The sequence below is a fragment of the Pseudophryne corroboree genome (assembly GCF_028390025.1).
Source record: "Pseudophryne corroboree isolate aPseCor3 chromosome 3 unlocalized genomic scaffold, aPseCor3.hap2 SUPER_3_unloc_71, whole genome shotgun sequence".
NCBI classification, from domain to species: domain Eukaryota; kingdom Metazoa; phylum Chordata; class Amphibia; order Anura; family Myobatrachidae; genus Pseudophryne; species Pseudophryne corroboree.
Window position 1 is genome coordinate 412,992 of NW_026967565.1, and position 27,816 is coordinate 440,807.

At 48.8% G+C, this 27,816-nt stretch overlaps 1 protein-coding gene across 1 annotated transcript in view; it reads right to left on the reverse strand.

The window, feature by feature from the left end:
* The window catches only part of LOC134984671 (zinc finger protein OZF-like), a 52,853-nt gene extending 26,546 nt beyond the window's left edge, over positions 1-26,307 (reverse strand). The window contains exons 1-2 of the mRNA XM_063950199.1: positions 26,216-26,307; positions 18,775-19,311 (exon numbers count right to left, since the gene is read on the reverse strand). Coding sequence (XP_063806269.1) covers positions 18,775-18,970 — 196 coding nt within the window. The 5' untranslated portion in view covers positions 18,971-19,311; positions 26,216-26,307. The remainder of the gene's footprint in view (positions 1-18,774; positions 19,312-26,215) is intronic.
* Between the last annotated feature and the right edge of the window lie 1,509 nt (positions 26,308-27,816).

Genomic DNA, 27,816 nt, shown 5'->3' on the forward strand with positions numbered 1-27,816 from the left:
GGGGCGGATGTTGCTCACTGGTCTTGTGAGGCTAAAGCGGCTTTTGCCCGTCTCAAAAGGGCATTTGTATCGGCCAAGGTGCTGCGACACCCAGATCCAGAGCGTCCTTTTGTGGTGGAGGTGGATGCCTCTGAGATGGGTATTGGGGCAGTGCTCTCTCAGATGGGAGTGTCTGATAATCGCCTTCATCCCTGTGCTTACTTTTCCCGTAAATTTTCGCCTGCCGAGATGAATTATGACGTGGGTAACCGGGAATTGTTGGCTATTAAGGATGCACTCGAGGAGTGGAGACACTGGCTTGAGGGGGCTAAGTTTGTGGTCTCAATTCTCACCGACCATAAGAATCTGGCATATTTAGAGTCAGCGAAGCGTCTCAATGCCAGGCAGGCACGATGGGCTTTGTTTTTTGCTCGCTTTAATTTTTTGATAACATATCGCCCTGGGTTAAAAAACATCAAGGCTGATGCGCTCTCGCTGAGTTTTGCTCCAATCCAGGAGACCACCGAGGAGCCGTTGCCCATTGTGTCCCCATCATGTATTAAAGTGGGCATTACCCAGGACCTCTTATCATTAGTCCTTAGAGCATAGGAGCAGGCTCCTCCAGACCTTCCGGTAGGTCTTTTGTTTGGGCCTCCTAGGTTAAGACAGCGAGTGTTCCTGGAATTCCATGCCAAGAAGTCAGCAGGTCACCCGGGTATTGCCAGAACTCGGGAGTTGCTATCTAGGGCGGTGTGGTGGCCCTCGGTGGCTAAGGATGTGGATCAGTGGGTTCGGGCATGTGACATCTGTGCCCGAAGTAAGACTCCTAGAGGGGTTCCTGTTGGCCCATTACATCCACTCTCTATCCCATCTAAGCCATGGACCCACATTTCAATGGATTTTGTGGTGGACTTGCCCAAATCCTCGGGGATGACAGCCATCTGGGTTGTCGTTGACAGGTTTTCGAAGATGGCGCACTTCGTTCCACTGGTTGGGCTGCCATCGGCCAGACGCCTGTCTGAATTATTTATGCTGCATGTTGTGCGTCTCCACGGGTTGCCGCTTGATGTGGTCTCTGACCGCGGATCCCAGTTTGTGGCCAAATTCTGGAGGGCATTTTGTTCCGATCTCCAGATTTCTGTCAGCTTGTCGTCAGGCTACCATCCGCAGTCTAATGGGCAGACTGAAAGGGTGAACCAGTCCTTGGAGCAGTTCCTCAGGTGTTATGTCTCCAAGTGTCAGACTGACTGGGTTGCTCATCTGTCCATGGCGGAGTTTGCCTATAACAACGCGGCTCACTCTGCTACAGGGATCTCTCCCTTCCTTTGTGTGTATGGGCATCATCCTAAGGCCAATTCTTTTGACCCCCTGGACTCCACGCCTGGTGGTTCCTCTGTGGTTTCGGTCCTTAGAGGTATTTGGAGGAAAGTGAAGAAAGCCCTTGTGTCTGTGTCATTAGTGACCAAAAGGGTTTTTGATAAGCGGAAAAGACCCTGCAGCTTCAAATTAGGAGACTTCGTCTGGTTGTCTACCAAGAATTTGAAGTTGAGACAGCCATCTCATAAGTTAGGACCCCAGTTCATCGGCCCTTATAAGATCACCAGGGTTATCAATCCGGTGGCATTTCAGTTAGATCTGCCCCGTTCTTTGGGTATCAATAAAACATTTCATTGTTCCCTTTTAAAACGGGCGATTAGTGATCCTTCTTCCAGTGGAAGACCTTCCCCTCTTCTGATACGTGGCCAGAGGGAGTTTGTTGTTGAAAGGATTCTTGACTCCTAGATGGTTCGGGGTCGGCTGTCATTTTTGGTGCACTGGAAGGGGTATGGCCCGGAGGAGCATTCGTGGGTGCGCAGTTGTGATCTTCATGCCCCCAGACTGATACGCTCTTTCTTCTCGCAGTTCCCCGATAAACCCGGTGGCAGGGGTTCTTTGACCCCTCGTCAGAGGGGGGGTACATTTAGGGTCTCCTGCCCTGTGCTGCCACGTCGTCAAGGCAACCGGGAGACAAGTGCTAGCAGAGTAACCTGAGCGCAGCTGATACTCCGGTTCGGGTCTTTTGCTGTGCAGTGGTTACAGGCAGGGGATCCGGTGCTGGTTTTTGTGCTCACAGTCTGTGAGGTCTGAGTGGGGCGTGGACAGCACCTGCTTTATAAGGCCTCTTTTCAGGTTATGCAGATGCTGCTGAATCTTTGTTGGTTAGTAAGTTCCTGAAAGTTAGCCAGTACTGTGTAGCTTTGTATTTGTTGTTGCTTACTGCAAATAGGCCTGGGGATTTGGTACTACACTCTGCCAATCCAGACCTAGCAGTAAGACTGGAGTCAGTCGTTTAGCCTGCTGAGGTTCTTTTGCTATTCTGTGAACCCAGCAGGTTTGTGGCTGTACTTTCAGACCTGCATGCTTAATCCTCTCTCACTGTGCAGGGCGTCCATGTGTCAGTTTAGTGGCAGTAAGCTGAACCTGTGCCCTGCAAGTGAGAATTAGGATTGTGGAGACTCTCCTTGTGTCTATTATTCCATCTCTGACTAAGAAGTTTACTGCCACACCCGTTGGTAACCCTTTAGGGTTTTGCTGTTGCCCTTAGCAACAGCATTTCGGGTTCTCTACGTATTAAAACACAACATCTTGCTTTTTCCATCTGAGCATTTCTAATACTAGCGAGACACCCAGTTTCTTAGCCTCTGGGCTTCTCTGTTCACTTTGTGTTGGTTTTGTTACCCTATCACCTTCTGTGTACGTAATGTCATATTTCCCAGTCTGTCTGTGAGTTCATTTGTTTTGCATCCCTCTCTGTTCAGAGACCAGTACATTCCTGCAGGCACTGGTGTGCATAACAGTTCAAATACCAGTACATTCCTGCAGGCACCGGTGTGCATAACAATCCATAAGGAAGTTTCCAGATCTTGGTCGACTCTCTCAGTCTGTCAGTCAGTCAGTCTGGGGATGGTAGGCTGAAGAGAAGTTCAACTTGATTTCTAGAACAGAGCTGAGAGCTTTCCAGAACTTGGCGACGAATTGAGGACCCTCATCAGAAACTATTTCCTGTGGAAGGCCATGCAAATGAAAATAAGATTTTACTCACCAGTAAATCTATTTCTCGTAGTCCGTAGTGGATGCTGGGACTCCGTAAGGACCATGGGGAATAGCGTCTCCGCAGGAGACTGGGCACAACTAAAGAAAGCTTTAGGACTACCTGGTGTGCACTGGCTCCTCCCCCTATGACCCTCCTCCAGACCTCAGTTAGGATACTGTGCCCGGAAGAGCTGACACAATTAGGAAGGATTTTGAATCCCGGGTAAGACTCATACCAGTCACACCAATCACACCGTATAACTCGTGATACTATACCCAGTTTACAGTATGAAATATAACTGAGCCTCTCAACAGATGGCTCAACAATAACCCTTTAGTTAACAATAACTATATACAAGTATTGCAGACAATCCGCACTTGGGATGGGCGTCCAGCATCCACTACGGACTACGAGAAATAGATTTACCGGTGAGTAAAATCTTATTTTCTCTGACGTCCTAAGTGGATGCTGGGACTCCGTAAGGACCATGGGGATTATACCAAAGCTCCCAAACGGGCGGGAGAGTGCAGATGACCTTGCAGCACCGAATGAGCAAACTCAAGGTCCTCCTCAGCCAGGGTATCAAATTTGTAGAATTTTGCAAAAAAGTGTTAGACCCTGACCAAGTAGCAGCTCGGAAAAGTTGTAAGGCAGAGACCCCTCGGGCAGCCGCCCAAGAAGAACCCACCTTCCTCATGGAATGGGCTTTCACAGATTTGGGATGCGGCAGTCCAGCCGCAGAATGCGCAAGCTGGATTGTGCTACAGATCAAGCGAGCAATAGTCTGCTTCGAAGCAGGAGCACCCAGCTTGTTGGGTGCATACAGGATAAATAGCGAGTCAGTTTTCCTGACTCTAGCCGTCCTGGAAACATACATTTTCAGGGCCCTGACTACGTCCAGTAACTTGGAATCCTCCAAGTCCCTAGTAGCCGCAGGCACCACAATAGGTTGGTTCAAATGAAAAGCTGATACCACCTTAGGGAGAAACTGGGGACGAGTCCTCAATTCTGCCCTATCAATATGGAAAATCAGATAAGGGCTTTTACATGACAAAGCCGCCAATTCTGACACCCGCCTGGCCGAAGCCTAGGCCAACAGCATGACCACTTTCCACGTGAGATATTTCAAATCCACAGTTTTAAGTGGCTCAAACCAATGTGACTTTAGGAAACCCAACACCACGTTGAGATCCCAAGGTGCCACTGAAGGCACAAAAGGGGGCTGAATATGCAGAACTCCCTTAACAAATGTCTGAACTTCAGGCAGTGAAGCCAGTTTTTTCTGGAAGAAAATCGACAGAGCCGAAATCTGGACCTTAATGGAACCCAATTTTAGGCCCATAGTCACCCCTGACTGTAGGAAGTGCAGAAATCGACCCAGCTGAAATTCCTCCATTAGGGCCTTCCTGGCCTCACACCACGCAACATATTTTCGCCATATGTGGTAATAATGGTTTGCGGTTACATCTTTCATGGCCTTAATCAGCTTAGGAATGCCCTTTTCTTTTAGGATCCGGTGTTCAACCGCCATGCCGTCAAACGCAGCAGCGGTAAGTCTTGGAACAGACAGGGCCCCTGCTGCAGCAGGTCCTGTCTGTGCGGCAGAGGCCATGGGTCCTCTGAGATCATTTCTTGAAGTTCTGGGTACCAAGCCCTTCTTGGCCAATCCGGAACCACGAGTATAGTTCTTACTCCTTTCCTTCTTATTATTCTCAATACCTTGGGTATGAGAGGCAGAGGAGGGAACACATAAACCGACTGGTACACCCACGGTGTCACTAGAGCGTCCACAGCTATCGCCTGAGGGTCCCTTGACCTGGCGGAATATCTTTTTAGCTTTTTGTTGAGGCGGGACGCCATCATGTCCACCTGTGGCCTTTCCCAACGGTTTACAATCATTTGGAAGACTTCTGGATGAAGTCCCCACTCTCCCGGGTGGAGGTCGTGTCTGCTGAGGAAGTCTGCTTCCCAGTTGTCCATTCCCGGAATGAACACTGCTGACAGTGCTAACACGTGATTTTCCGCCCATCGGAGAATCCTTGTGGCTTCTGCCATCGCCATCCTGCTTCTTGTGGCGCCCTGTCGGTTTACATGGGCGACCGCCGTGATGTTGTCTGACTGAATCAGTACCGGCTGGTTTTGAAGCAGGGGCTTGCCTGACTTAAGGCATTGTAAATGGCCCTCAGTTCCAGAATATTTATGTGTAGGGAAGTCTCCTGGCTTGACCATAGTCCTTGGAAGTTTCTTCCTTGTGTGACTGCCCCCCAGACTCGAAGGCTGGCGTCCGTGGTCACCAGGACCTAGTCCTGTATGCCGAATATGCGGCCCTCTTGAAGATGAGCACTCTGCAGCCACCACAGCAGAGACACCCTGGTCCTTGTAGACAGGGTTATCAGCCGATGCATCTGAAGATGCGATCCGGACCACTTGTCCAACAGGTCCCACTGAAAAGTTCTTGCATGGAACCTGCCGAATGGAATTGCTTTGTAGGAAGCTACCATCTTTCCCAGGACTCGCGTGCAGTGATGCACCGACACCTGTTTTGGTTTCAGTAGGCCTCTGACTAGAGATGACAGCTCCTTGGCTTTCTCCTCCGGGAGAAACACTTTTTTATGGTCTGTGTCCAGAACCATCCCCAGGAACAGTAGACGTGTCGTAGGGACCAGCTGTGACTTTGGAATATTTAGAATCCAACCGTGCTGTTGTAGCACCTCCTGAGATAGTGCTACCCCGACCAACAACTGCTCTCTGGACCTCGCCTTTATCAGGGGATCGTCCAAGTACGGGATAATTAAAACTCCCTTTTTTCGAAGGAGTATCATCATTTCGGCCATTACCTTGGTAAATACCCTCGGTGCCGTGGACAGACCGAACGGCAACGTCTGGAATTGGTAATGACAATCCTGTACCACGAATCTGAGGTACTCCTGATGAGGATGGTAAATGGGGACATGCAGGTAAGCATCATTGATGTCCAGTGATACCATGTAATCCTCCTCGTCCAGGCTTGCAATAACCGCCCTGAGCGATTCCATCTTGAACTTGAATTTTTTATATATGTGTTCAAGGATTTCAAATTTAAAATGTGTCTCACCGAACCGTCCGGTTTCGGTACCACAAACATTGTGGAATAGTAACCCCGTCCTTGTTGAAGGAGGGGTACCTTGACTATCACCTGCTGGGAATACATCTTGTGTATTGCCTCTAGCACTGCCTCCCTGCCTGAGGGAGTTGTTGGCAAGGCAGATTTGAGGAAACGGCGGGGGGGGGGGGGAGACGTCTCGAATTCCAGCTTGTACCCCTGAGATACTACTTGAAGGATCCAGGGATCCACCCGTGAGCGAGCCCACTGATTGCTGAAGTTTTTGAGACGAGCCCCACCGTACCTGGCTCCGCCTGCGCCATGCGGCGGACTTGGAGGAAGCGGGGGAGGACTTTTGCTCCTGGGAACTGGCTGTATGCTGCAGCTTTTTCCCTCTACCTCTGCCTGTGGGCAGAAAGGACATGCCTTTAACCCGCTTGCCCTTTTGGGGCCGAAAGGACTGTACCTGATAATACGGTGCTTTCTTTGGCTGTGAGGGAACATGGGGTAAAAATGCTGACTTCCCAGCTGTTGCTGTGGAAACGAGGTCCGAGAGACCATCCCCGAACAACTCCTCACCCTTATAAGGCAAAACTTCCATGTGCCTTTTAGAATCTTCATTACCTGTCCACTGCCGAGTCCATAACCCTCTCCTGGCAGAAATAAACTTTGCACTTATTTTAGATGCCAGCCGGCAAATATCCTTATGTGCATCTCTCATGTATAAGACTGCATCTTTTATATGCTCTATGGTTAGCAATATAGTGTCCCTGTCTAGGGTATCAATATTTTCCGACAGGGAATCTGACCACGCAGCTGCAGCACTGCACATCCACGCTGAAGCAATAGCTGGTCTCAGTATAATACCTGTGTGTGTATATATAGACTTCAGGATAGCCTCCTGCTTCCTATCAGCAGGCTCCTTTAGGGCGGCCGTATCCGGAGACGGTAGTGCCACCTTCTTTGACAATCGTGTGAGCGCTTTATCCACCCAAGGGGATGTTTCCCAACACATCCTGTCCTCTGGCGGGAAGGGGTACGTCATTAGTAACCTTTTAGAAATTACCAGTTTCTTATCAGGGGAAGCCCACGCTTCTTCACACACTTCATTTAATTCCTCAGATGGGGGAAAAACCACTGGTAGTTTTTTCTCCCCAAACATAATACCCTTTTTAGTGGTAGCTGGGGTAAGATCAGAAATGTGCAACACATTTTTCATTGCCTCAATCATGTAACGTGTAGCCCTATTGGAAGTTACATTAGTCTCATCGTCGTCGACCCTGGAGTCAGTATCCGTGTCGACATCTGTGTCTGCCATCTGAGGCAGCGGGCGTTTTAGAGCCCCTGATGACTTTTGAGACGACTGGGCAGACACGGGCTGAGAAGCCGGCTGTACCATGTCGTCAAAGCTATTATGTAAGGAGTTGACACTTTCACGTAATTCCTTCCACAAGTCCATCCACTCAGGTGTCGGCCCCGCAGGGGGTGACATCACATTTATTGGCATCTGCTCCGCCTCCACATAAGCCTCCTCATCAAACATGTCGACACAGCCGTACCGACACACCGCACACAAGGAATGACCTGACAGAGGACAGGACCCCACAAAGCCCTTTGAGGAGACAGAGAGAGAGTATGCCAGCACACACCAGAGCGCTATATAACACAGGGATTAACACTATAACTGAGTGATTTTCCCTTATAGCTGCTTATATATATATATATTACTGTGCCTAAATTTAGTGCCCCCTCTCTTTTTTACCCTTTGTAGTCTTGAAACTGCAGGGGAGAGCCTGGGAGCGATCCTTCCAGCGGAGCTGTGAGGGAAAAATGGTGCCAGTGTGCTGAGGGAAATAGTCCCGCCCCTTTTTCGGCGGACTTCTCCCGCTTTTTTATGGATCTCTGGCAGGGGTATTTTTCACATATATAGCCTCTAGGACTATATATTGTGGTTTTTATGCCAGCCATGGTGTTAATATTGCTGCTCAGGGCGCGCCCCCCCCCCCCAGCGCCCTGCACCCATGGCTCTGTAAGGGGTGCGGCGGCGCGGCTCCGGGACCGGACGATCGAGGTCGGGCCCTGTGTTCGATCCCTCTGGAGCTAATGGTGTCTAGTAGCCTAAGAAGCCAAAGCTAGCTGCAAGCAGGTAGGTTCGCTTCTTCTCCCCTTAGTCCCTCGTAGCAGTGAGTCTGTTGCCAGCAGCTCTCACTGAAAATAAAAAAACTAAAATTATACTTTCTTTTCTAGGAGCTCAGGAGATCCCCTAGTGTGCATCCAGCTCAGCCGGGCACAAGATTCTAACTGTGGTCTGGAGGAGGGTCATAGGGGGAGGAGCCAGTGCACACCACGTAGTCCTAAAGCTTTCTTTAGTTGTGCCCATTCTCCTGCGGAGCAGCTATTCCCCATGGTCCTTACGGAGTCCCAGCATCCACTTAGGACGTCAGAGAAAAATCTATGAGAAAAACAATTTGGATAGCTGAGGAGCAGAGGGAAGACCGGTGAGGGGTATGAAGTGAGCCATCTTCGAAAATCATTCCACAAATGACCCAAATGGTGTTGTGCCCTCTGGAGACTGGCAAATCGGTTATGAAGTCCATAGAGATGTGAGTCCAAGGCTTTAGAGGTATTGGAAGTGGATGAAGAAGACCCGAGGTAGATGTTCGTGGACTTTTATCTTGAACACACTTGGAACAGGCTGCTACAAATTCAAAGACATCCGTTTTAAGATGAGGCCACCAGTAGAATCGCTGAATGAACCCAAGAGTCTTAAGACCACTGGCATGACCCATGAAAGATGAAGAATGAGCCCACGTAAGCAATTTCCTGCAAAATTTTGGTGCTACAAAAGTTCTCCCCGGAGGAGGTAGAGGAAGGGCTAAAACACACAAGCCGGCTTTTGCCGGCCGGGGAAAAGCTTTTCCCGTGCCGGCATTGTAATTAACAGTGTGAGGGGTAGGGTCCCTTCACACTGCACGGCCCCGGCCCGGCTGCTGGGTTGCAGCCGGAACTATCCACTGGAAGGTCCGGCTGCCGGGCCGTCTTTGCAGTCAGTGAACCGTGTGTGTGTGAAGGGGAGCTTTCACACACAACGCCTTTTTCCCAAGCCGTGTCTGATGCTGCGCATGCGCACAGCATTACACACGGCTCAAAGCCGTCCTGTGTGACAGACTCTGCCGGTTTCTCCCGGATGGCAAAAAGCCGGACAATGCTTGTCCGGCTTTTTGCCATCCGGGAGAAACCGGCCAGTGTGTTACAGCCCGAACAGTACGAGCTGAAGCAAATGAAGCCGGATTCAGAATAAATTGTTTCTCAGAGGAGTTGAGTGAATCATTCGTTTGAAAATAACGAGAAAGTGCATCTGCTCTTCGATATAAGGTTCCTGGGCGGTTAAAGAGTTTGAAGGAGAACCGAGAGAAGAAGAGAGCCCACCTGGCTTGCCATGGGTTTAAATAACGAGTTTAAACAATGGGTTTAGCTTTCTTATGAGATAATTTTCCAGTTCTGCCCATTCGTCAGCATAACATTACGGAGATTAGAGAACAAGGTCAGGAGGCCATAGCAGAAGTATTGAAGAAGTCAAACAGTATGGAGGATGTAGTTGTTATGATTCACCTGCCTCTAATTGTTTGGCAGGTGAATCACAAGGAGAGAATCACTACTGGAGGTACTAGCAGGGGCAATGTGACATAGAAATGGTTACCAATGTTACACTGGGGAATACTGTAATAACTTGAGTGCGTTTGTAGCATAATATGGACTGTCCCTTTAACAATGGAATGTGCAGCACACTTACACTGATTATGGACAGGAGAGAAATATAACAGCTAAGAGCCAGGACTTGATTACAAGGCTAGAATGTATAACAACCACTGTTGCCGGAAATGAATGTCCACAGAAGTGCAGGAATATTCAGTATTTATTATAGCAGTGGTATAATGAGGTATGGCAGAGGAATCACAGTACAATCCAGGTTACAATGTGAGCTAAGAATAAATGGGTTTGCAGACTGAGAATTGCAGCAGAGTAATGAGACAATTGAATAAAGAATCAGAGTATTATAATCCACGGAATTGATTGCAGGATTTGTATAACAAAGCAAAACGGCATGCAGGCACAGAGGAAGTCCATAGTACATGTAACACGAATAGTGAATACTAGAAGATCCAGAGATCACAGTAAAAGTCCATGATACTTAACTAAATGGTTCAGGCATGAACATGAGCTGATTAGGATGCTTGTGGCAGGATAACTTGAACAGGAAGACCAGACTTCTCGGTATGAACAGGAGCAAGAATGGAGACACCAGGCAATGCAGGTAGTTCTGGCTGGAAAGCAGAGTAATATCACCGGCGTCTGAGAACTCAGCTAGCTGGCCTTTAACAGCCACACTGACCAATGAACAAGGCCAGGCTGGGAGTGTTCACTAGTAATTACAAACCCTGTGCACCTGCTGAGCTGCATGTACACAGAGCCAGGGAACACATATGGATCAGCTGACACCAGATAAATACTAAACAGCATCCTAACATTACCCCCCCCTTCAGGGTGGACTCCGGACACCCAAACAGGACAAGGGAAACAAAAAGTCTAAGAGATAAATCATAAATTCAGGATCTCCGACGATGCTTCTTCTTACGGGACCGTTTTGGTTTTACCACTGGAAGCATAAAGACATTGTCACAACTTACAGGTGACTCCAATAACAGAGCTTCTTCAGCTACAGAGTCATAATCTGAATTGGAGTCAACGTCACAAGGCAAGACCACAGCTTTCTTAGCAGAAGATAAAGACTTGACAGTTTGAGCAGATGAGTTCAAATTACAGGAATTTTCAGAAGACCAATTGTGTGGGGAGGAAAATGACATACAGCCAGAAATTATGTACTTGGTTTGTTGTTTTGAAGAATATTTTGGAAGTCTGCAGTCTTTGGGAGATGACGAGTCATTCGTGTGCTGATTCCTCAAAAGTGATCCGACTTCAGTAATAGAAGGTTCTTTCGTGGACAAGGCCGGACTCTCAGAACATTCCAAAAAATCTTTTTCAGGATCACTAAATCTTTCAGTAACAGCATTACTGAAGGCTTTCAAGTCTTGAAGAATAGGATCGTTTGAAGAGATGAGTGGTTTAAGCCATTTCAGAGCCTCCCCCTTGAAGGCCATGCCCAAGAATCGAATTATCTCAGCATCAGAGGAAAGGCATGGACCCAATTCCCGAACTTGAAGTAACCGATCTCGAAATTGCTCCAACCTCCCATTAAAGATAATAGAGTCTGGGTCTTGGTCAGGATCAAAAGAATGAGAGTCTTTAACAGGACCCACAGACTGGACTTTCTTCTCAGACTTGACAGAAGGAAGAACTTTCTCAGGACCAACAGGACATGAAGCCCCTACTTGAGACTTACGAAACTTAAAGTTCTTCCCAGGAACTGGTAGGGCAGGAAATTTCTCTTTAGGATCAGCAACACATGGAGACTCATTAGCAGAAGCAGTTAAATTAACTTTACGGACCGGAACAGGTAGACTTTGACTGGAAATAGATACGGCAGAATTTGAAACTATGGACAACTTTGAACAGTCTGATTTTGGGGTGAATCTTTGTTGTACCGCTTTAATGAAGGCAGGAAGATCAGAGAGCAATGGATCCTTGGACTTGATGAAGGGTTTGGCCCAGTCCAAAGCTTCCCCTCTGAAGGATCTGAGGAAATAACTGCATTGGGAGGAGTGATGCTGATTGACGAGTCTGATTCGATGTATATGAGATACTGGCGAGCCAGGGCACGGAATTGGGCAAGATCTCCTTCAAAGACAATATTCCCTGGAGTATTACAATGGAGATCTTTCTTGGAACAAAAACTAACAGATCCGACATGATTGTGTTTGGAGGCATTTTGGATACAGTCTGAGAAAGCTGTGTTCATACTGGAAATCAACTCTGAGGCACAATGTTTAACAGTAGAACTAGAATCAGATGCCCTTTCTAGGGCTGCAGGATCAGATGCCCCACCCGGGGCTTCAGAACTGGACACGAAAACTGGAACCCATCCTGGGACTTCAGGGTTTGCTGACCCTTTTGGTGAAAGGCCATCAACTACCCTTTCTGGAAACTGGACAGGCAGAACCCCCTCCTGGGGCTGGGCAGGCAGAACCCCCTCCTGGGGCTGGACAGGCAGAACCCCCTCCTGGGGCTGGACAGGCAGAACCCCCTCCTGGGGCTGGACAGGCAGAACCCCCTCCTGGGGCTGGACAGGCCTTGGCATGACCTCTGGCGAAGCGGGCACCTCTCGGACCTCTGGCGAAGCGGGCACCTCTCGGACCTCTGGCGAAGCGGGCACCTCTCGGACCTCTGGCGAAGCGGGCACCCCACGGACCTCTGGAAAGGCAGACTTGGATGACTGAGTGACCCTGAAAGACAAGACAACATTTGGACTGACCGTTGACACGGCAGTCCTCGCTTGCCCGATGGAAGGGAAAACAGGGTCCTCATGCCGTGAGGCAAGGGCAGACGGGTCCTCATGCCGTGAGGCAAGGGCAGACGGGTCCTCATGCCGTGAGGCAAGGGCAGACGGGTCCTCATGCCGTGAGGCAAGGGCAGACGGGTCCTCATGCCGTGAGGCAAGGGCAGACGGGTCCTCATGCCGTGAGGCAAGGGCAGACGGGTCCTCATGCCGTGAGGCAAGGGCAGACGGGTCCTCATGCCGTGAGGCAAGGGCAGACGGGTCCTCATGCCGTGAGGCAAGGGCAGACGGGTCCTCATGCCGTGAGGCAAGGGCAGACGGGTCCTCATGCCGTGAGGCAAGGGCAGCGGGAACCCCTCCTGGGGCTTTGGCACACGAGTTCACTCCTGGGGCTTTGGCACACGAGTCCCCTCCTGGGGCACAGCCACCCGAGACCCCTCCTGGGGCACAGCCACCCGAGACCCCTCCTGGGGCACAGCCACTCGAGACCCCTCCTGGGGCACAGCCACTCGAGACCCCTCCTGGGGCACAGGCGGTGAACACCTCGCTGCTGATAAGAGACTTAATAGTCTCCTGCTGGTTCCCAAATTTAAGTTCTGAGCCCCTCGTCACAGGTCTCCAATTGTAAATAAGAGTTTTCTTTTGGGCAAGCTTTTTGGGAGAAATAGGGTCTGGAAGGACATTGAGTGATTTATCAGCTTGAACCCTGGAAAGCTGAAGTTTATCACTATTTCTGAACCTGCATAATGAACAGTCTTTAATCAGGTGTTCAGCACTCCCACAATAGAGACAGAGACCATTCTCAATACGCCGCTGGCGTTCAGCTTCAGAAAGCCTGGGTCGCAGGTAACTCCGAAATCTCCCTTCACCCCAACCTGACGAGGGAATTTCAGTAGTGGGGAAGCAAGAGTCTGTAGGAACATTGGTCTCAGAAACATGAGAGTAAGCTTTGAAAAGGTCCAGAAAACTCCCCAAAATTTCTGGTATCAATTGAGTTATACCAGTAAAAGATGTTTGTAACTGCTCAATTTTCACGAACAAATTACTCAGTCGCTCAGGATTCACTCCACCATGGGACTGAGGGGACCTGGAACAGTTGCAAGAAAATGTACCAACAATATTGTCCTCACCAGGCTGATTATGGCAAGGATTAACTGCCTCCAGGACACTTTGAGAGGTTGGAATACTCTGCTGCTGCAGCAGATCCACACGAGAAGATATTCCTAAAAAGGCTTGTAACAGCAGTGTCTGTGTACTCTCAAAGTGCTGCAGCTTGCTCAGAAGACCCGGAACTGTATCTGCAACATGAGTCTGACCGGCTGAGATCTGGACTGGACTTGAAACGACTGGGTCCATTCTGAGCATACTACTCCAGTAGTGTGTTTTTTGTGGCCGGTGATAATGTTATGATTCACCTGCCTCTAATTGTTTGGCAGGTGAATCACAAGGAGAGAATCACTACTGGAGGTACTAGCAGGGGCAATGTGACATAGAAATGGTTACCAATGTTACACTGGGGAATACTGTAATAACTTGAGTGCGTTTGTAGCATAATATGGACTGTCCCTTTAACAATGGAATGTGCAGCACACTTACACTGATTATGGACAGCAGGTGAGAAATATAACAGCTAAGAGCCAGGACTTGATTGCAGGGCTAGAATGTATAACAACCACTGTTGCCGTAAATGAATGTCCACAGAAGTGCAGGAATATTCAGTATTTATTATAGCAGTGGTATAATGAGGTATGGCAGAGGAATCACAGTACAATCCAGGTTACAATGTGAGCTAAGAATAAATGGGTTTGCAGACTGAGAATTGCAGCAGAGTAATGAGACAATTGAATAAAGAATCAGAGTATTATAATCCACGGAATTGATTGCAGGATTTGTATAACAAAGCAAAACGGCATGCAGGCACAGAGGAAGTCCATAGTACATGTAACACGAATAGTGAATACTAGAAGATCCAGAGATCACAGTAAAAGTCCATGATACTTAACTAAATGGTTCAGGCATGAACATGAGCTGATTAGGATGCTTGTGGCAGGATAACTTGAACAGGAAGACCAGACTTCTCGGTATGAACAGGAGCAAGAATGGAGACACCAGGCAATGCAGGTAGTTCTGGCTGGAAATCAGAGTAATATCACCGGCGTCTGAGAACTCAGCTAGCTGGCCTTTAACAGCCACACTGACCAATGAACAAGGCCAGGCTGGGAGTGTTCACTAGTAATTACAAACCCTGTGCACCTGCTGAGCTGCATGTACACAGAGCCAAGGAACACATATGGATCAGCTGACACCAGATAAATACTAAACAGCATCCTAACAGTAGTCAGCACAGTCTGCCACTAGAGGGAGTCAACAGAGCAGGAGTGGAGGCCAGGCAATAATAATAATAATAATAATAATAAAAGCAGTTCAGGCGACCACTTACTGCCCAGGCAGAAGTCCCTGCCAGAAATCACTGAGGCTGTAGTGAAGGGCACTGATCATGGGCTGGCAGTGTCTGTAGCTCCCAGGGAAGCGGCTGGTTTCAGGAGGGCATGTGGCTATATTGCCAGTTTTCAAGATGGCACTTCTGGCAGCGAAGCCCAAATCAAAAGAAACTGTCCGGCTATGGCGGGTGAACCAGGTCAGTAATAAGGCAGGAGCGGAGAGGGTACTAGGATGCAGTGGCACAGGGTAGCGTATCTGGATGCATAGGAACCCCACGTGTATGTCCACTATAATTCACAGCTCCACCAGATTTCCCCGTAGCACCATGGGTTAGGAGAGGGGAGATGCCGGGACACTGCTGGAGTGATGAAAGGCAATCGCTCCATGTATTCCCCGCTGCCACGACTCAGGGCTTCAACGGCCAGACAGTAGGAGAAGGCAGGCTGCGGGCAGGTGAGCTGACTAAACTGACGCGTCCCTGCTGAGGCCACCAATCCCCGTAGTATGCACCGTATCAGATGCCGGGAGAGCAGCTCCGATCCGTGTCTCCCACCGCGGTCACCGCTGATCCCCAGTCAGCCTCTCCAAACGGCTTCAACAGCACGGCTAGGCACAAGAGCCACACAGCCCTCGGTGAGTAGCAGCGCTACCTCGCTGAGGTCCGGTCCGCGGTGGGATCACTGCATAACTTCAGTCCGCGGCTTCGGATCCGGGGGTAGGCTGCAACCTGCAAAAGCCAAATGAATGGCTCCCCGCCTCCGCAACCTACAAAACACACAGAGGGGCAAGAAAGGGCCCGAAAGAGCCCGTAGAACAGCTGTAAAAGGCAGAAAGGACCTATATAAGCAGGAGTACTTTATCCTGCTTCCTGCTGCCTTTCCAGTCAGGCCACACAACCAGTGACATCATTTATTGATGTTGAAAACAAAAGTAATGTAGATTTTCGCACCAATCTAAGACCTGCAAATCTACTTTGGGAGCCATCTTCCTTTTTTTTTTTTAAACAGTCCCCAGCTGGACGAGGATAATTGGAATTCCATTTCCTGGAATACTAATTTCCTACTGGGCGTAACCCAAAATTTCCATCAGCTGTTTTGGGATGTTTAAACACAGTTGCCTTAGTTTTTTAAGGATAGAATGGCTTACATAGCACTAATTAGCTCAGATATGTCCACTGAGCTGAGACCTTCTGAAGTGCAATGAGTCCTCATCCTCCAACGAATCCTCATCTAAAACATGTGTAGACTGTTAAGATGTTGTATCATGTCTATGTGATTTACTTACCACTAGCGTTTCAGCCTGCTTTTTTGAGAGACTGACAATTCCCTAGGTGTATAAACCTCAGAATGAATGTTGCATGTAAGGGTTAATAGTGAAACCTATCACAGGTATAGGAGCTGGTATAAACTGTTCAGCTACATTGAATAATGTCTGTGCAAAGTAGCCCATGAAGGTTTACCAGAACCTGTGCCTGCCTCACTGTACACATGGGAAAGCGTTGTCGCGACCCAGCGGGGAGATGTTGGGGCGACTCTAAGGTGAGTATAAGATGTTTTTTAGAAAGATCACTCATATAAAAATAAAATAAGAAAACTTATGGCTGCTAAACATCAGCCCTCTGACCATGGTCCGGCTCCTGCCGCACCAAACAAAAAGCCGATTTGCCTGAGCCAGGAGGCGGGGATATATGGACAGGCCCGTTGCATGCTGGGAGGCTGAAAGCTTTGACTGTTTGTTGCAAATCCGCTGTCACGTCATCATATCCCAATGTTATCCTATGGATAACCTGTGGTCCCTGCCGGAGAAAGATATATATATATCTAAGAGGATAGAATTTGATCGGTGTTATTACACTGTTTTGTTGGCAGGTTACTTGATACTTTTCTCCTCATTGGTTACTATTGGTCACGTGGACGAGGTTCTCTCCGTGTCCCCGGACGTAGCGTGCGTCAGATGACGTCACTTTGATGTGCTGGAGCGCGCAACGGATGGCGACATGGACGGTTCCACCGGGTATATTAGGTGAGTGGTTGTATGTCTCTTGTGTTCTGCACCCTGATGAAAATGCCGCGAATAGAGCATTGAAACGTTGGTACACTAAACTGCCTAGTCTATTTATTCTGAGTGCCTCCTTGTATGGATTCCACATTACGTTACACCAACTGATGCAGCCTGGTTTGGAGGGCACCGGCTATTGATTCTTTAATATCAACTTCAGGTCTTCTTGAGGAGTGCCGCTTTACCAAAATATATATAAGTACAACGACATGGGACGTGCACATGTGTGTAGATGGTGACACTAAAACTACTGGATGATCATTGTGAATACAATGCAAATTTGTTGAGATATTGTTTCTTTTTCAGATGGGACCATAGGTCATGCACGTGATACGACTGGCATAAGGGAGCCATTGGTTTTGTCAGAGACCGGCATTTGTTTGCTGGTGATCCCTTGTAGACAGTGAGTAGTATCCATCTACAGTGGAAGAAGCATGGACACCAAGAATCTCAGCTGTGGAACAGTGGGCAAAAGTAGATCATGACAAATCGGGACCACAGGCATTTAGGGCGTCTAGCAACCACCAATCGTTCCAAACGCTTCAGGAACTGCACCAACAGTACAATGCCGGACCCAGCCAAACAGTCCCACAGTCCCAGATCTGGTGAATTGGAGGGCCACGTGAGATATGGTGGCACGTCAGCTGATGATCTGAAAACCAATCCGAGCCTTTCGGCAAATGTTCCGATGCGGAGAGCAAACCTAAAGTTTTACACTAATGTGATAGCTGTTTTTATGGTAATTATTTTGAGCAATAGAGTAGGACCTGCAGTATAGCGGGGTCCCTTGTCAGGGGCTGCAGGCTTAAATGCATTGAGCAATACATGAACTAAAACTCCACTGTTTATTATTGTTAGTTAATACAGTGAGTGCAAGACACATTTATGTATGTAGTAAGGCTACTGGGAGACCTTAGATTGAGCAATATTTGATCTGACCATTACATTCCCTAAAGTCATAACCTCAGAACTGCACAGAGTAGGAACTATTATTCACAAGTAATTAGGAATGTGTTCATCATGAACAAGTCCACAATTACCGTCTGAAGGTTACACAATTATTTCAAGTCTGCACAATTGATATTTGAGGATAAAGCCTTTAACAGAAAACACCCCTGAAGAAGTCACTATTGACAAAACGCATTGGGTGACACGCAATTTGGATTTAGAGTGAATTGGAGTGGATAAGAACAAGCCCGCACATGCAAGGGTGACAACAAGTGCAAAATGCTTGTCTTATGATTGTACAGATATGTACTTGTGATAAGCTTTTAATCTGTTTTACTTGAAGTTCTAGATTCAAATTTAATTTTATTTCTAAATCTTATACGAATTGTATTTGGTGAGCTCAGGTCTACTGTATAGCAGGATATATTTCATACCTGCATCATCTAACAAAATGCATATAAATTAGGCACTCCACAAAAAACAATACTAATTATATTATATACATACGTATATACACATTTATATATAATCACTAATAAACTTCCGCTTGTTACTTTTAATAACATTATAGTGCTGTGTGTAATAACTCTCTACATGTGATAGTTGTCATGGATAGCCTTGTGTTAGAAACACCCAACTGAGAACAGGGCTGATGGCGGAGGAGGGTGTAGGATAAGAGATTGCTGTAGTGACAGCAATGAGAATATTTGACTTCTGTAATAAGTGTTTATTACTCACCTGTGCTGATATCTGTAGGGATCTCCTCCTCCTTACACTGCTGATTACCCCTCACATACGTGTCTTCTTCTCCCTCTGTATCTTCTTCCTTCATATCAGTCACATATGTCTCTTCTTCTCCCTCTATATCTTCTGCCTTTATATCAGTCACATACGTCTCTTCTTCTCCCTCTATATCTTCGGCCTTTATATCCATCACATACGTCTCTTCTCCCTCTGTATCTTCTGCCTTTATATCAGTCACATACGTCTCTTCTTCTTCCTCTATATCTTCTGCCTTTATATCAGTCACATACGTCTCTTCTTCTCCCTCTGTATCTTCTGCCTTTATATCAGTCACATTTGTCTCTTCTTCTCCCTCTATATCTTCTGTCTTTATATCAGTCACATACGTCTCCTCTTCTCCCTCTATATCTTCTACCTTTATATCAGTCACATATGTCTCCTCTTCTCCGTCTATATCTTCTTCTTTTATAACAGTCACATACGTCTCTTCTTCTCCCTCTGTATCTTCTGTTTTAATATTAGACAGATGTTCTACCTAAAAAAATAGGATTTTGGTTACCTACCGGTAAATCCTTTTCTCGTAGTCCATAGAGGATGCTGGGGTCCATATTAGTACCAAGGGGTATAGAAGGGTCCACCAGGATATGGAATTATGTTCACCCCCTGTTTGCGGAGGAGAACCATCATCTCCGCTCTCACCTTGATGAAGATCCTCAGTGCTGTGGAGAGGCCAAACGGTAGCGCCTGGAACTGATAATGATCGTCCATAAGCGCAAACCTGAGATATGCTTGATGCGGCGTACAAATGGGAATGTGGAGGTAAGCATCCTTGATGTCCAGGGACACCAGGAACTCCCCCTCCGACAGTCCTGAGATGACAGCTCTCAGATGCCATCTTGAATTTGAACTCCCTGAGATAAGGGTTCAAAGATTTTAAGTTTAGAATAGGCCGTACCGAACCATCCGGTTTCGGTACCACAAAAAGGTTCAAATAATAACCCTTGTTCCACTGCTGAAGTGGGACAGGAACAAGGACCTCTGACACCACCAATTTTCTGATGGCCTCCAAAAGAATTGTCCTGTCTGCCAGCAGGGCTGGCAAACCCAACCTGAAGAAAAGGTGAGGCGGGGGATCTTGAAACTCCAGTCTGTACCCCCTGGACACTATATCCAGGACCCTGGGGTCCAGGCCAGATGACACCCAGACGTGGCTGAACGGCCAGAGTCTAGCCCCCACCTGACCTTCCTCCAGGCCTAGCTGTCCACCGTCATGCGGGGGACCTAGGGATATCAGAAGCGGGCTTCTGGGTCTGGGAACCTGCGGGAGCAGGTTTCTTTCCTTTGGCACGACCACCTCTGAAGAAGGTGTTCGAAGGCTTATTCTTTCTAGGCCTTGCAGGCCAAAAGGACTGTGACGTGGTAGATGAAAAAATAGGATTTTGATACCTACCGGTAAATCCTTTTCTCTTAGTCCGTAGACGATGCTGAGGTCATCAAAAGAACCATGGGGTATAGACGGGATCCGCAGGAGACATGGGCACTTTAAGACTTTTAAGGGGCGTGACCTGGCTCCTCCCTCTATATCCCTCCTCCAGACTCAGTATAGGAACTGTGCCCAAAGAGACGGAGATTTCGAGGAAAAGAATTATTAAACCATGGTGAGCATCATACCAGCTCACGCCTTAAGCATGCCGTACAACATGACATTCAACTGAACACGTCAACGGACATGAACAAAATTCAGCAACATGCTGAACAGAAGTGAAACACAACTAGTGTGTAACCACATCGAATACCGCAGATACAGTACGCACTGGGACAGGCGACCAAGTAGCAGCTCGGCAAAGTTGCAATGCCGAGACTCCCCGGGCAGCCGCCCAGGACGAACCCACCTTTCTAGTAGAGTGGGCCTTCACCGATTTTGGTAACAGCAATCCTGCCGTGGAATGAGCCTGCTGAATCGTATTATAGATCCAGCGTGCAATAGCCTGCTTGGAAGTAGGACACCCAATCTTGTTGGGAGCATACAGGACAAACAGAGCCTCTGTTTTCCTAATCGGAGCAGTTCTGGCGACATACATTTTCAAAGCTCTGACCACATCCAGAGACTTTGATTCAACCAAAGAGTCAGTAGCCACTGGCACCACAATCGGTTGGTTCATGTGGAAAGATGAAACCACTTTCGGCAGAAAATGTTGACGAGTTTTCAACTCTGCTCTATCTTCATGAAAGATCAAATAAGGGCTCTTTTGAGACAAGGCCGCTAACTCAGACACCCGCCTTGTGGATGCCAAGGCCAACAGGATGACCACTTTCCAAGTGAGGAATTTCAATTCCACCTTCCCTAAGGGTTCAAACCAACGTGATTGAAGGAACTGCAACACCACATTAAGGTCCCATTGTGTCACAAATGGAGGTTGGATGTGTAACACACCCTTCACGAAAGTCTGAACTTCCGGAAGGGAGGCCAATTGTTTTTGAAAGAAAACCGATAAGGCTGAAATCTGAACCTTAATCGAGCCCAATTTTAGGCCCGCATCCACACCTGCTTGCAGAAAATGGAAAAAACGCCCCTGCTGAAATTCCTCCGTAGGAGCCTTCTTGGATTCACACCAAGAAACATACTTTCTCCAAATACGGTGGTAATGTTTCAACGTAACTCCTTTTCTGGCCTGAATAAGAGTGGGAATAACCTCGCTGGGAATACCCTTGCGAGCTAGGATCAGGCGTTCAACCGCCATGCCGTCAAACGTAGCCGCTGTAAGTCATGATACACGCACGGCCCTTGCTGCAAAAGGTCCTCGCGGAGAGGAAGAGGCCAGGGATCTTCTACAAGTAATGCCCGAAGATCCGGGTACCAAATCCTCCTTGGCCAGTCTGGGACCACGAGGACTGCTCGAACTTTTGTTCTTTAGAACTTTTGGAATGAGAGGAAGTGGAGGGAATACATACACCGACTGAAACACCCACGGTGTCACCAGTGCATCCACTGCTGTTGCTTGAGGGTCCCTGGACCAATACCTCTGAAGCTTCTAGTTGAGACGAGACGCCATCATGTCTATACGGGGAACCCCCCAAAGACTTGTCACTTCTGTGAAGACCTTTTGATGGAGGCCCCACTCTTCTGGATGGAGATAGTGTCTGCTGAGGAAGTCTGCTTCCCAGCTGTCCACTCCTGGAATGAATATCGCTGATAGAGCGCTTGTATGCTTTTCTGCCCAGCGGAGAATCTTTGTGGCTTCTGCCATCGCTGCTCTGCTTTTTGTTCTGCCCTGGCGGTTTATGTATGCTACTGCTGTGACATTGTCCGATTTGATCAGTACGGGCAGAGTGCGAAGAAGACGTTCCGCTTGTAGAAGGCCGTTGTAAATGGCTCTTAATTCCAGAACATTGATGTGGAGTCAAGTTTCCTGACTTGACCATTTTCCTTGGAAGTTTTCCCCTTATGTGACTGCCCCCCAACCTCGGAGACTTGCATCCGTGGTCACTAGGATCCAGTCCTGGATCCCAAACCTGCGCCCCTCTAGGAGGTGAGAGCTGTGCAGCCACCACAGGAGTGAGATTCTGGTCTTGGAAGACAGGATTATCCTCCGGTGCATGTGGAAGTGGGATCCGGACCACTTGTCCAACAGGACCCACTGAAAAACTCTGGCATGGAACCTGTCAAATCGAATGGCCTCGTAGGCCGCAACCATCTTCCCCAGCAACCAAATGCATTGATGGATGGAGACTGTTGCTGGTTTCAGTATGAGTTTGACCAGACCCTGAATCTCCAGAGCCTTTTCCACTGGAAGAAAAACTCTGCAGGTCTGTGTCCAGTATCATTCCCAAAAACGCCAACTAAGTTGTCGGAAATTAACTGTGCTTCAACCATGTTGTTGAAGCACTGTCAGGGATAGTGCAATGTTCTGTACCAACTGATCCCTTGATCTCGCTTTTATCAGGAGATCGTCCAAGTACGGGATAATTGTGACTCCTTGCTTGCGGAGGAGAAACATAATTTCCGCCATCACCTTGGTGAAAATCCTCGGAGCCGTGGACAGACCAAACGGCAACGGCTGGAATTGGTAATGACAATCCTGAATTGCAAACCTCAGGTAAGCCTGATGTGGAGGATAAATGGGAACATGCAAGTAGGCATCCTTTATGTCCAACGACACCATAAAATCCCCTTCCTCCAGACTGGAGATCACCACTCGGAGAGACTCCATCTTGAATTTCTTCAGGTAGAAATTGAGAGATTTTAGGTTTAGGATCGGTCTGACCGAACCGTCCGGCTTCAGGACCACGAATAGGCTTGAATAAAAGCCTTCTCCCTGTTGTGACAGGGGAACCGGGATCACAACCTGGTTTTGATACAACTTTTGTATCGCGCCGCAGACCACCTCCCTGTCTAGAAGAGAAGCTGGTAAGGCCGATTTGAAAAAAAAAAAAACGGCGAGGGGGAAGTCTTGAAACTCTAGTTTGAACCCTTGGGACACTATTTGTAAAACCCACGGGTCCAGGCCTGAGCGAAACCAGAACTGACTGAAGAGCTTTAGACGTGCCCCCACCAGTGCGGGCTCCCTTATGGGAGTCCCAGCATCATGCGGTGGATTTGGCAGAAGCCAGGGAGGACTTCTGCTCCTGGGAACTCGATGAGGCGGGTGCTCGTTTACCTCTTTCCCTACCTCTAGTAGCAAGGAAGGAGGAACCTCGGCCTCTCCTGTATTTATTGGGCCGAAAGGACTGCATTTAATAGTGGTGTGTTTTTTTTTTGTTGCGCAGGAACATTAGGTAAAAAGGACGACTTACCCGCGGTAGCCGTAGAGTCTAAATCAGTGAGGCCGTCACCAAACACACCACCCTTATACGGAAGAGATTCTGCTTCTCTCCCCTAGGTCCCACGAAGCAGGGAGCCTGTTGCCAGCAGTCCTCCCTGAACATAAAAACCTAACATAAGTCTTTTCAGAGAAACTCAGTAGAGCTCCCCTGGAGTGCATCCAGTCTCACTGGGCACAATTCTAAACTGAGTCTGGAGAGGGATACAGAGGGAGGAGCCAGGTCACGCCCCTTAAAAGTCTTAAAGTGCCCATGTCTCCTGCGGATCCCGTCTAAACCCCATGGTTCTTTTGCTGACCCCAGCATCCTCTAGGACTGTAGCCTGGATATCACTAAAACCTGCACTGTTGGTGTGCCTTGAGGACCGTGGTTGGGAATGCCTGCTCTAGGACATACGAGAAAGGTTTCTTCGTAGCCGGTGCAACTGAGGGGAGAAAAGGAGACTTACCCGCGGTAGCCGTGGTAATCCACGCATCCAGCGCCTCCCCAAAGAGAGCCTGACCTTTGTATGGTAGGCTCTCCACACACTTCCTGGATTCCGCGTCCGCAGACCAGTTGCGCAGCCAGAGACCCCTGCGAGCCGAGACGGACATGGAGGAGATCCACGCAGCCATGGAACTCAGGTCTTTCATGGAATCCACCAGGAACCCTGCAGAATCCTGAATATTACGTAAAAATAAAACAACGTCACCTTTGTCCAGCGTAGATGACTCCTCCTGTAGAGTGATTGACCACCTGGCAATAGCTTTAGCAATCCAAGCACAGGCCATAGTAGGCCGCAATATGGCCCCTGAAGCCGTGTAAATGGATTTTCGTGTAGCATCCACCTTTGCGATCTGCCGGGTCCTTTAACGCGGTAGATCCCGGCCCCGGTAATACCACCTGTTTGGACAGCCTGGAGACAGAGGCGTCGACCATCGGTGGGGACTCCCATCTCTTTCTATCTTCCTCTGGGAAGGAAAAAGCCACCAAGACCCTCTTGGGAATCTGGAATTTCTTTTCCGGAGTTTTCCATGCCTTTTCAAAGATAGCATTCAATTCCTTGGATGCCGGGAAGGTGAGGGGGGGCTTCTTATTATCTGTGAAGAAGGCCTCCTCCACCTGTTCCGGAACTGTGTCTGAAATATGTACAACATCCCTAACAGCCTCAATCATCACCTGCACCCTCTTAACAAGTGATGCCGTCCCCCTCAATACATCCCCGTCACCGTCTGCAGCGTCAGAGTCGGTGTCCGTGTCATCCTGCATAAAATGCCAGCGCACGTTTATGAGAATGAACCGCAGGGGACCCCGAGGAGGCAGAATCAGACCACACCACCATAGAGGACTGGAGGACCTGAATGGCATGCTCAGTCCTAGCAACCCTATCAGAAATCTGGGAAATAGTCCTCCTCAGAGAGGCTAACCATTCCGGCTCTCTAGCTGGGATCTGCGCTAAAACAGTGCAATCCTGATTACATGGCATGGGATCTTCCTGGGAAGACAAATCCTCTGCACCATATGAAACAGTGTCCCTGGACATGTTGTCACACACCCTCAAACACCCCACATACACACAGGGTACTGGAAGAAGGAGTTTCCCCCCAAGAGACACAGAGATTGGAGCCCACCCACACACAGCGCTATTACAGGTATAAGGAGACCCCAAACCAGCGCTGACTGTGTCCATTAATAGGAGAGACAGCCTATAATACAGCCTCCCCTCCCTTCTACAACCCCCTGGTACCGTGCAGATAGCTGGAGTCATTCAGGAGAGACCTGGCATCCACTGGCAGGAAAATGGCGCTGAACGCTGCTGGGTCCGCTCTGAGGAGAAGCTCCGCCCCCTCAATGGCGATGTCTTCCCGCTCAATGAAGATTATACTGGCCGGAGGGATTTATGCTGGCCTGGATCCACAGACCCCCGACAGGCTGCTTGTGGTCAGATTAGGGTCCGAAGCTGGCCCAGGGCTTCACCGCAGTACCGCTGAGACTTCCAGGAGCGCAGTTGAGACCGCGCTCCTACCCTCTAGCCGCCCTCTTCACACTGACCCCCCGCTTGCAAGGGGGGACAGTGACTCACTCGTCATCTTCAGTTCCCTGAGGGTGTGGCAGCTGGCTGCCAGGGGGACGTGATCAGACCCCGCTGGAGCTCAACGTCCAGTCAGCAGGGGCAGAACCATGCAGGGCGGACACTACTCCTCCCCTCTCAGTCCCTCGCTGCAGGGAGGCTGTCGCCAGCAGCCTCCATGTAAAAAAATAAACTCTGAAATAAAGAAAATACAATTTTCCTAGGAGAGCTCCCCTAGCTGTGACCGGCTCCTCCGAGAACATTTTCTAAACTGAGTCTGGTAGGTGGGGCATAGAGGGAGGAGCCAGCCCACACTCTCAAACTCTTAAAGTGCCAATGGCTCCTGGTGGACCCGTCTATACCCCATGGTACTATTATGGACCCAAGCATCCTCTAGGACACAAGAGGAAAAAAAACAAAAAAACACACACTATAATGACATTTGCATACAGTCAGATTAAACCGAGGTGAAACGGTATAATATCAGTGTATAAGACACACAGCTCCTCTACAGATCATATAGTGACAGTCACTTTGGTATATTGGCGAGACCCTAAATCCCACCTACCTGATCCTCCTGTGGGATCCTGTGATTCTCCTCTGTACAGTCCTGGGAATACAGAGGACGGGGACATCTCTCTGGGGTATCTCTGTTACTGGGCCCATCTGTAGGAGACACACAGTGACTATATGTACAGTGTATATATGTGATTATCAGGTGATGTGTGTATATAGGGGCCCCCATACCTGCTCTCTCCTGTACAATACATGACAGTTTCCTCTTACCCAGTGATGTGAGGGGCCGGTGATTCTCCATCATCACGTCCTTGTACAGACCCCTGTGTTCCTCTATACACTCCACCTCCTGCATGGAGACATAGACAGTGATATCATGACACCTTATAGACACCTGACACACACAGTGATACAGTCATCACCCAGACACGTCCCCAGTTACTGTATAATGCCCCATTCCCAGCAGTCACCTCTCCAGTCATCACCCAGACACATCCCCTGGTGTTACTGTATAATGCCGCATACCCAGCAGTCACCTCTCCAGTCATCACCCAGACACGTCCCCTGGTGTTACTGTATAATGCCTCATTCCCAGCAGTCACCTCTCCAGTCATCACCCAGACACGTCCCCTGGTGTTACTGTACAATGCCCCATTCCCAGCAGTCACCCCTCCAGTCATCACCCAGACACATCTCCTGGTGTTACAGTATAATGTCCCATTCCCAGCAGTCACCTCTCCAGTCATCACCCAGACACGTCCCCTGGTGTTACTGTATAATGTCCCATTCCCAGCAGTCACCTCTCCAGTCAGCAGCTGAATGATCTTGTTGGTGAGTTCCAGGATCTTCTGGTCATTGTCTCCCTCATGTATCAGTGAGTGAGGTGGAGGCACCGGGATGGGGCTCTGGGTCCTCCTGACACGTGGGGATAGCTGGGCGCCTTCTTCACTACTGTGTATTCCTGTGAAATGCGGGAGACACCAAATATCATTGCATACACTCCTAGATCTCCTTACCTCCCCAGCCATGTCCCTGTATTATTACTATAGATATAAGTGATGTCACTGTGACACTCCCAGATCTCCTCACCTCCCCAGTCATGTCCCTGTATTATTACTATAGATATAAGTGATGTCACTGTGACACTCCCAGATCCCCCTCACCTCCCCAGTCATGTCCCTGTATTATTACTATAGATATAAGTGATGTCACTGTGACGCTCCCAGATCCCCTCACCTCAAGAAGGATGGCAGCAGGAGACAGGCTGTCGGAAGGTGAGGGGGCAGCAGGGGCAGACGGGATGGCAGGTGTAGGGTCAGTGGGAAACAGACTGGTGATAGCAGGAAAGGGTGGTTGTAGAAGACAGGTGGCAGCAGGTGAGGTGGTAGGATGGGGGGATCCGGTAGGTGAGGAGGGGTTGCAGTAGAGATGGGGTAATGAAAGGCAGGGGGCTGAATGTGTGTGTGTGTGGGGGGGGGGTAGGAGACAATGGTCAGCAGGTGAGGAAAGGAGCAGGTGAGGGGGTCAACAGTAGACAGGTGGGGAGCGGCTGGAGACTGGGAAGGGACAGGTAGGTCGCAGCAGAAAGTGGTGGCAGTGGGCCACAGGTAAGGGGGGTTGCAGGGTGAGATGGGATACGGCAGCCATCA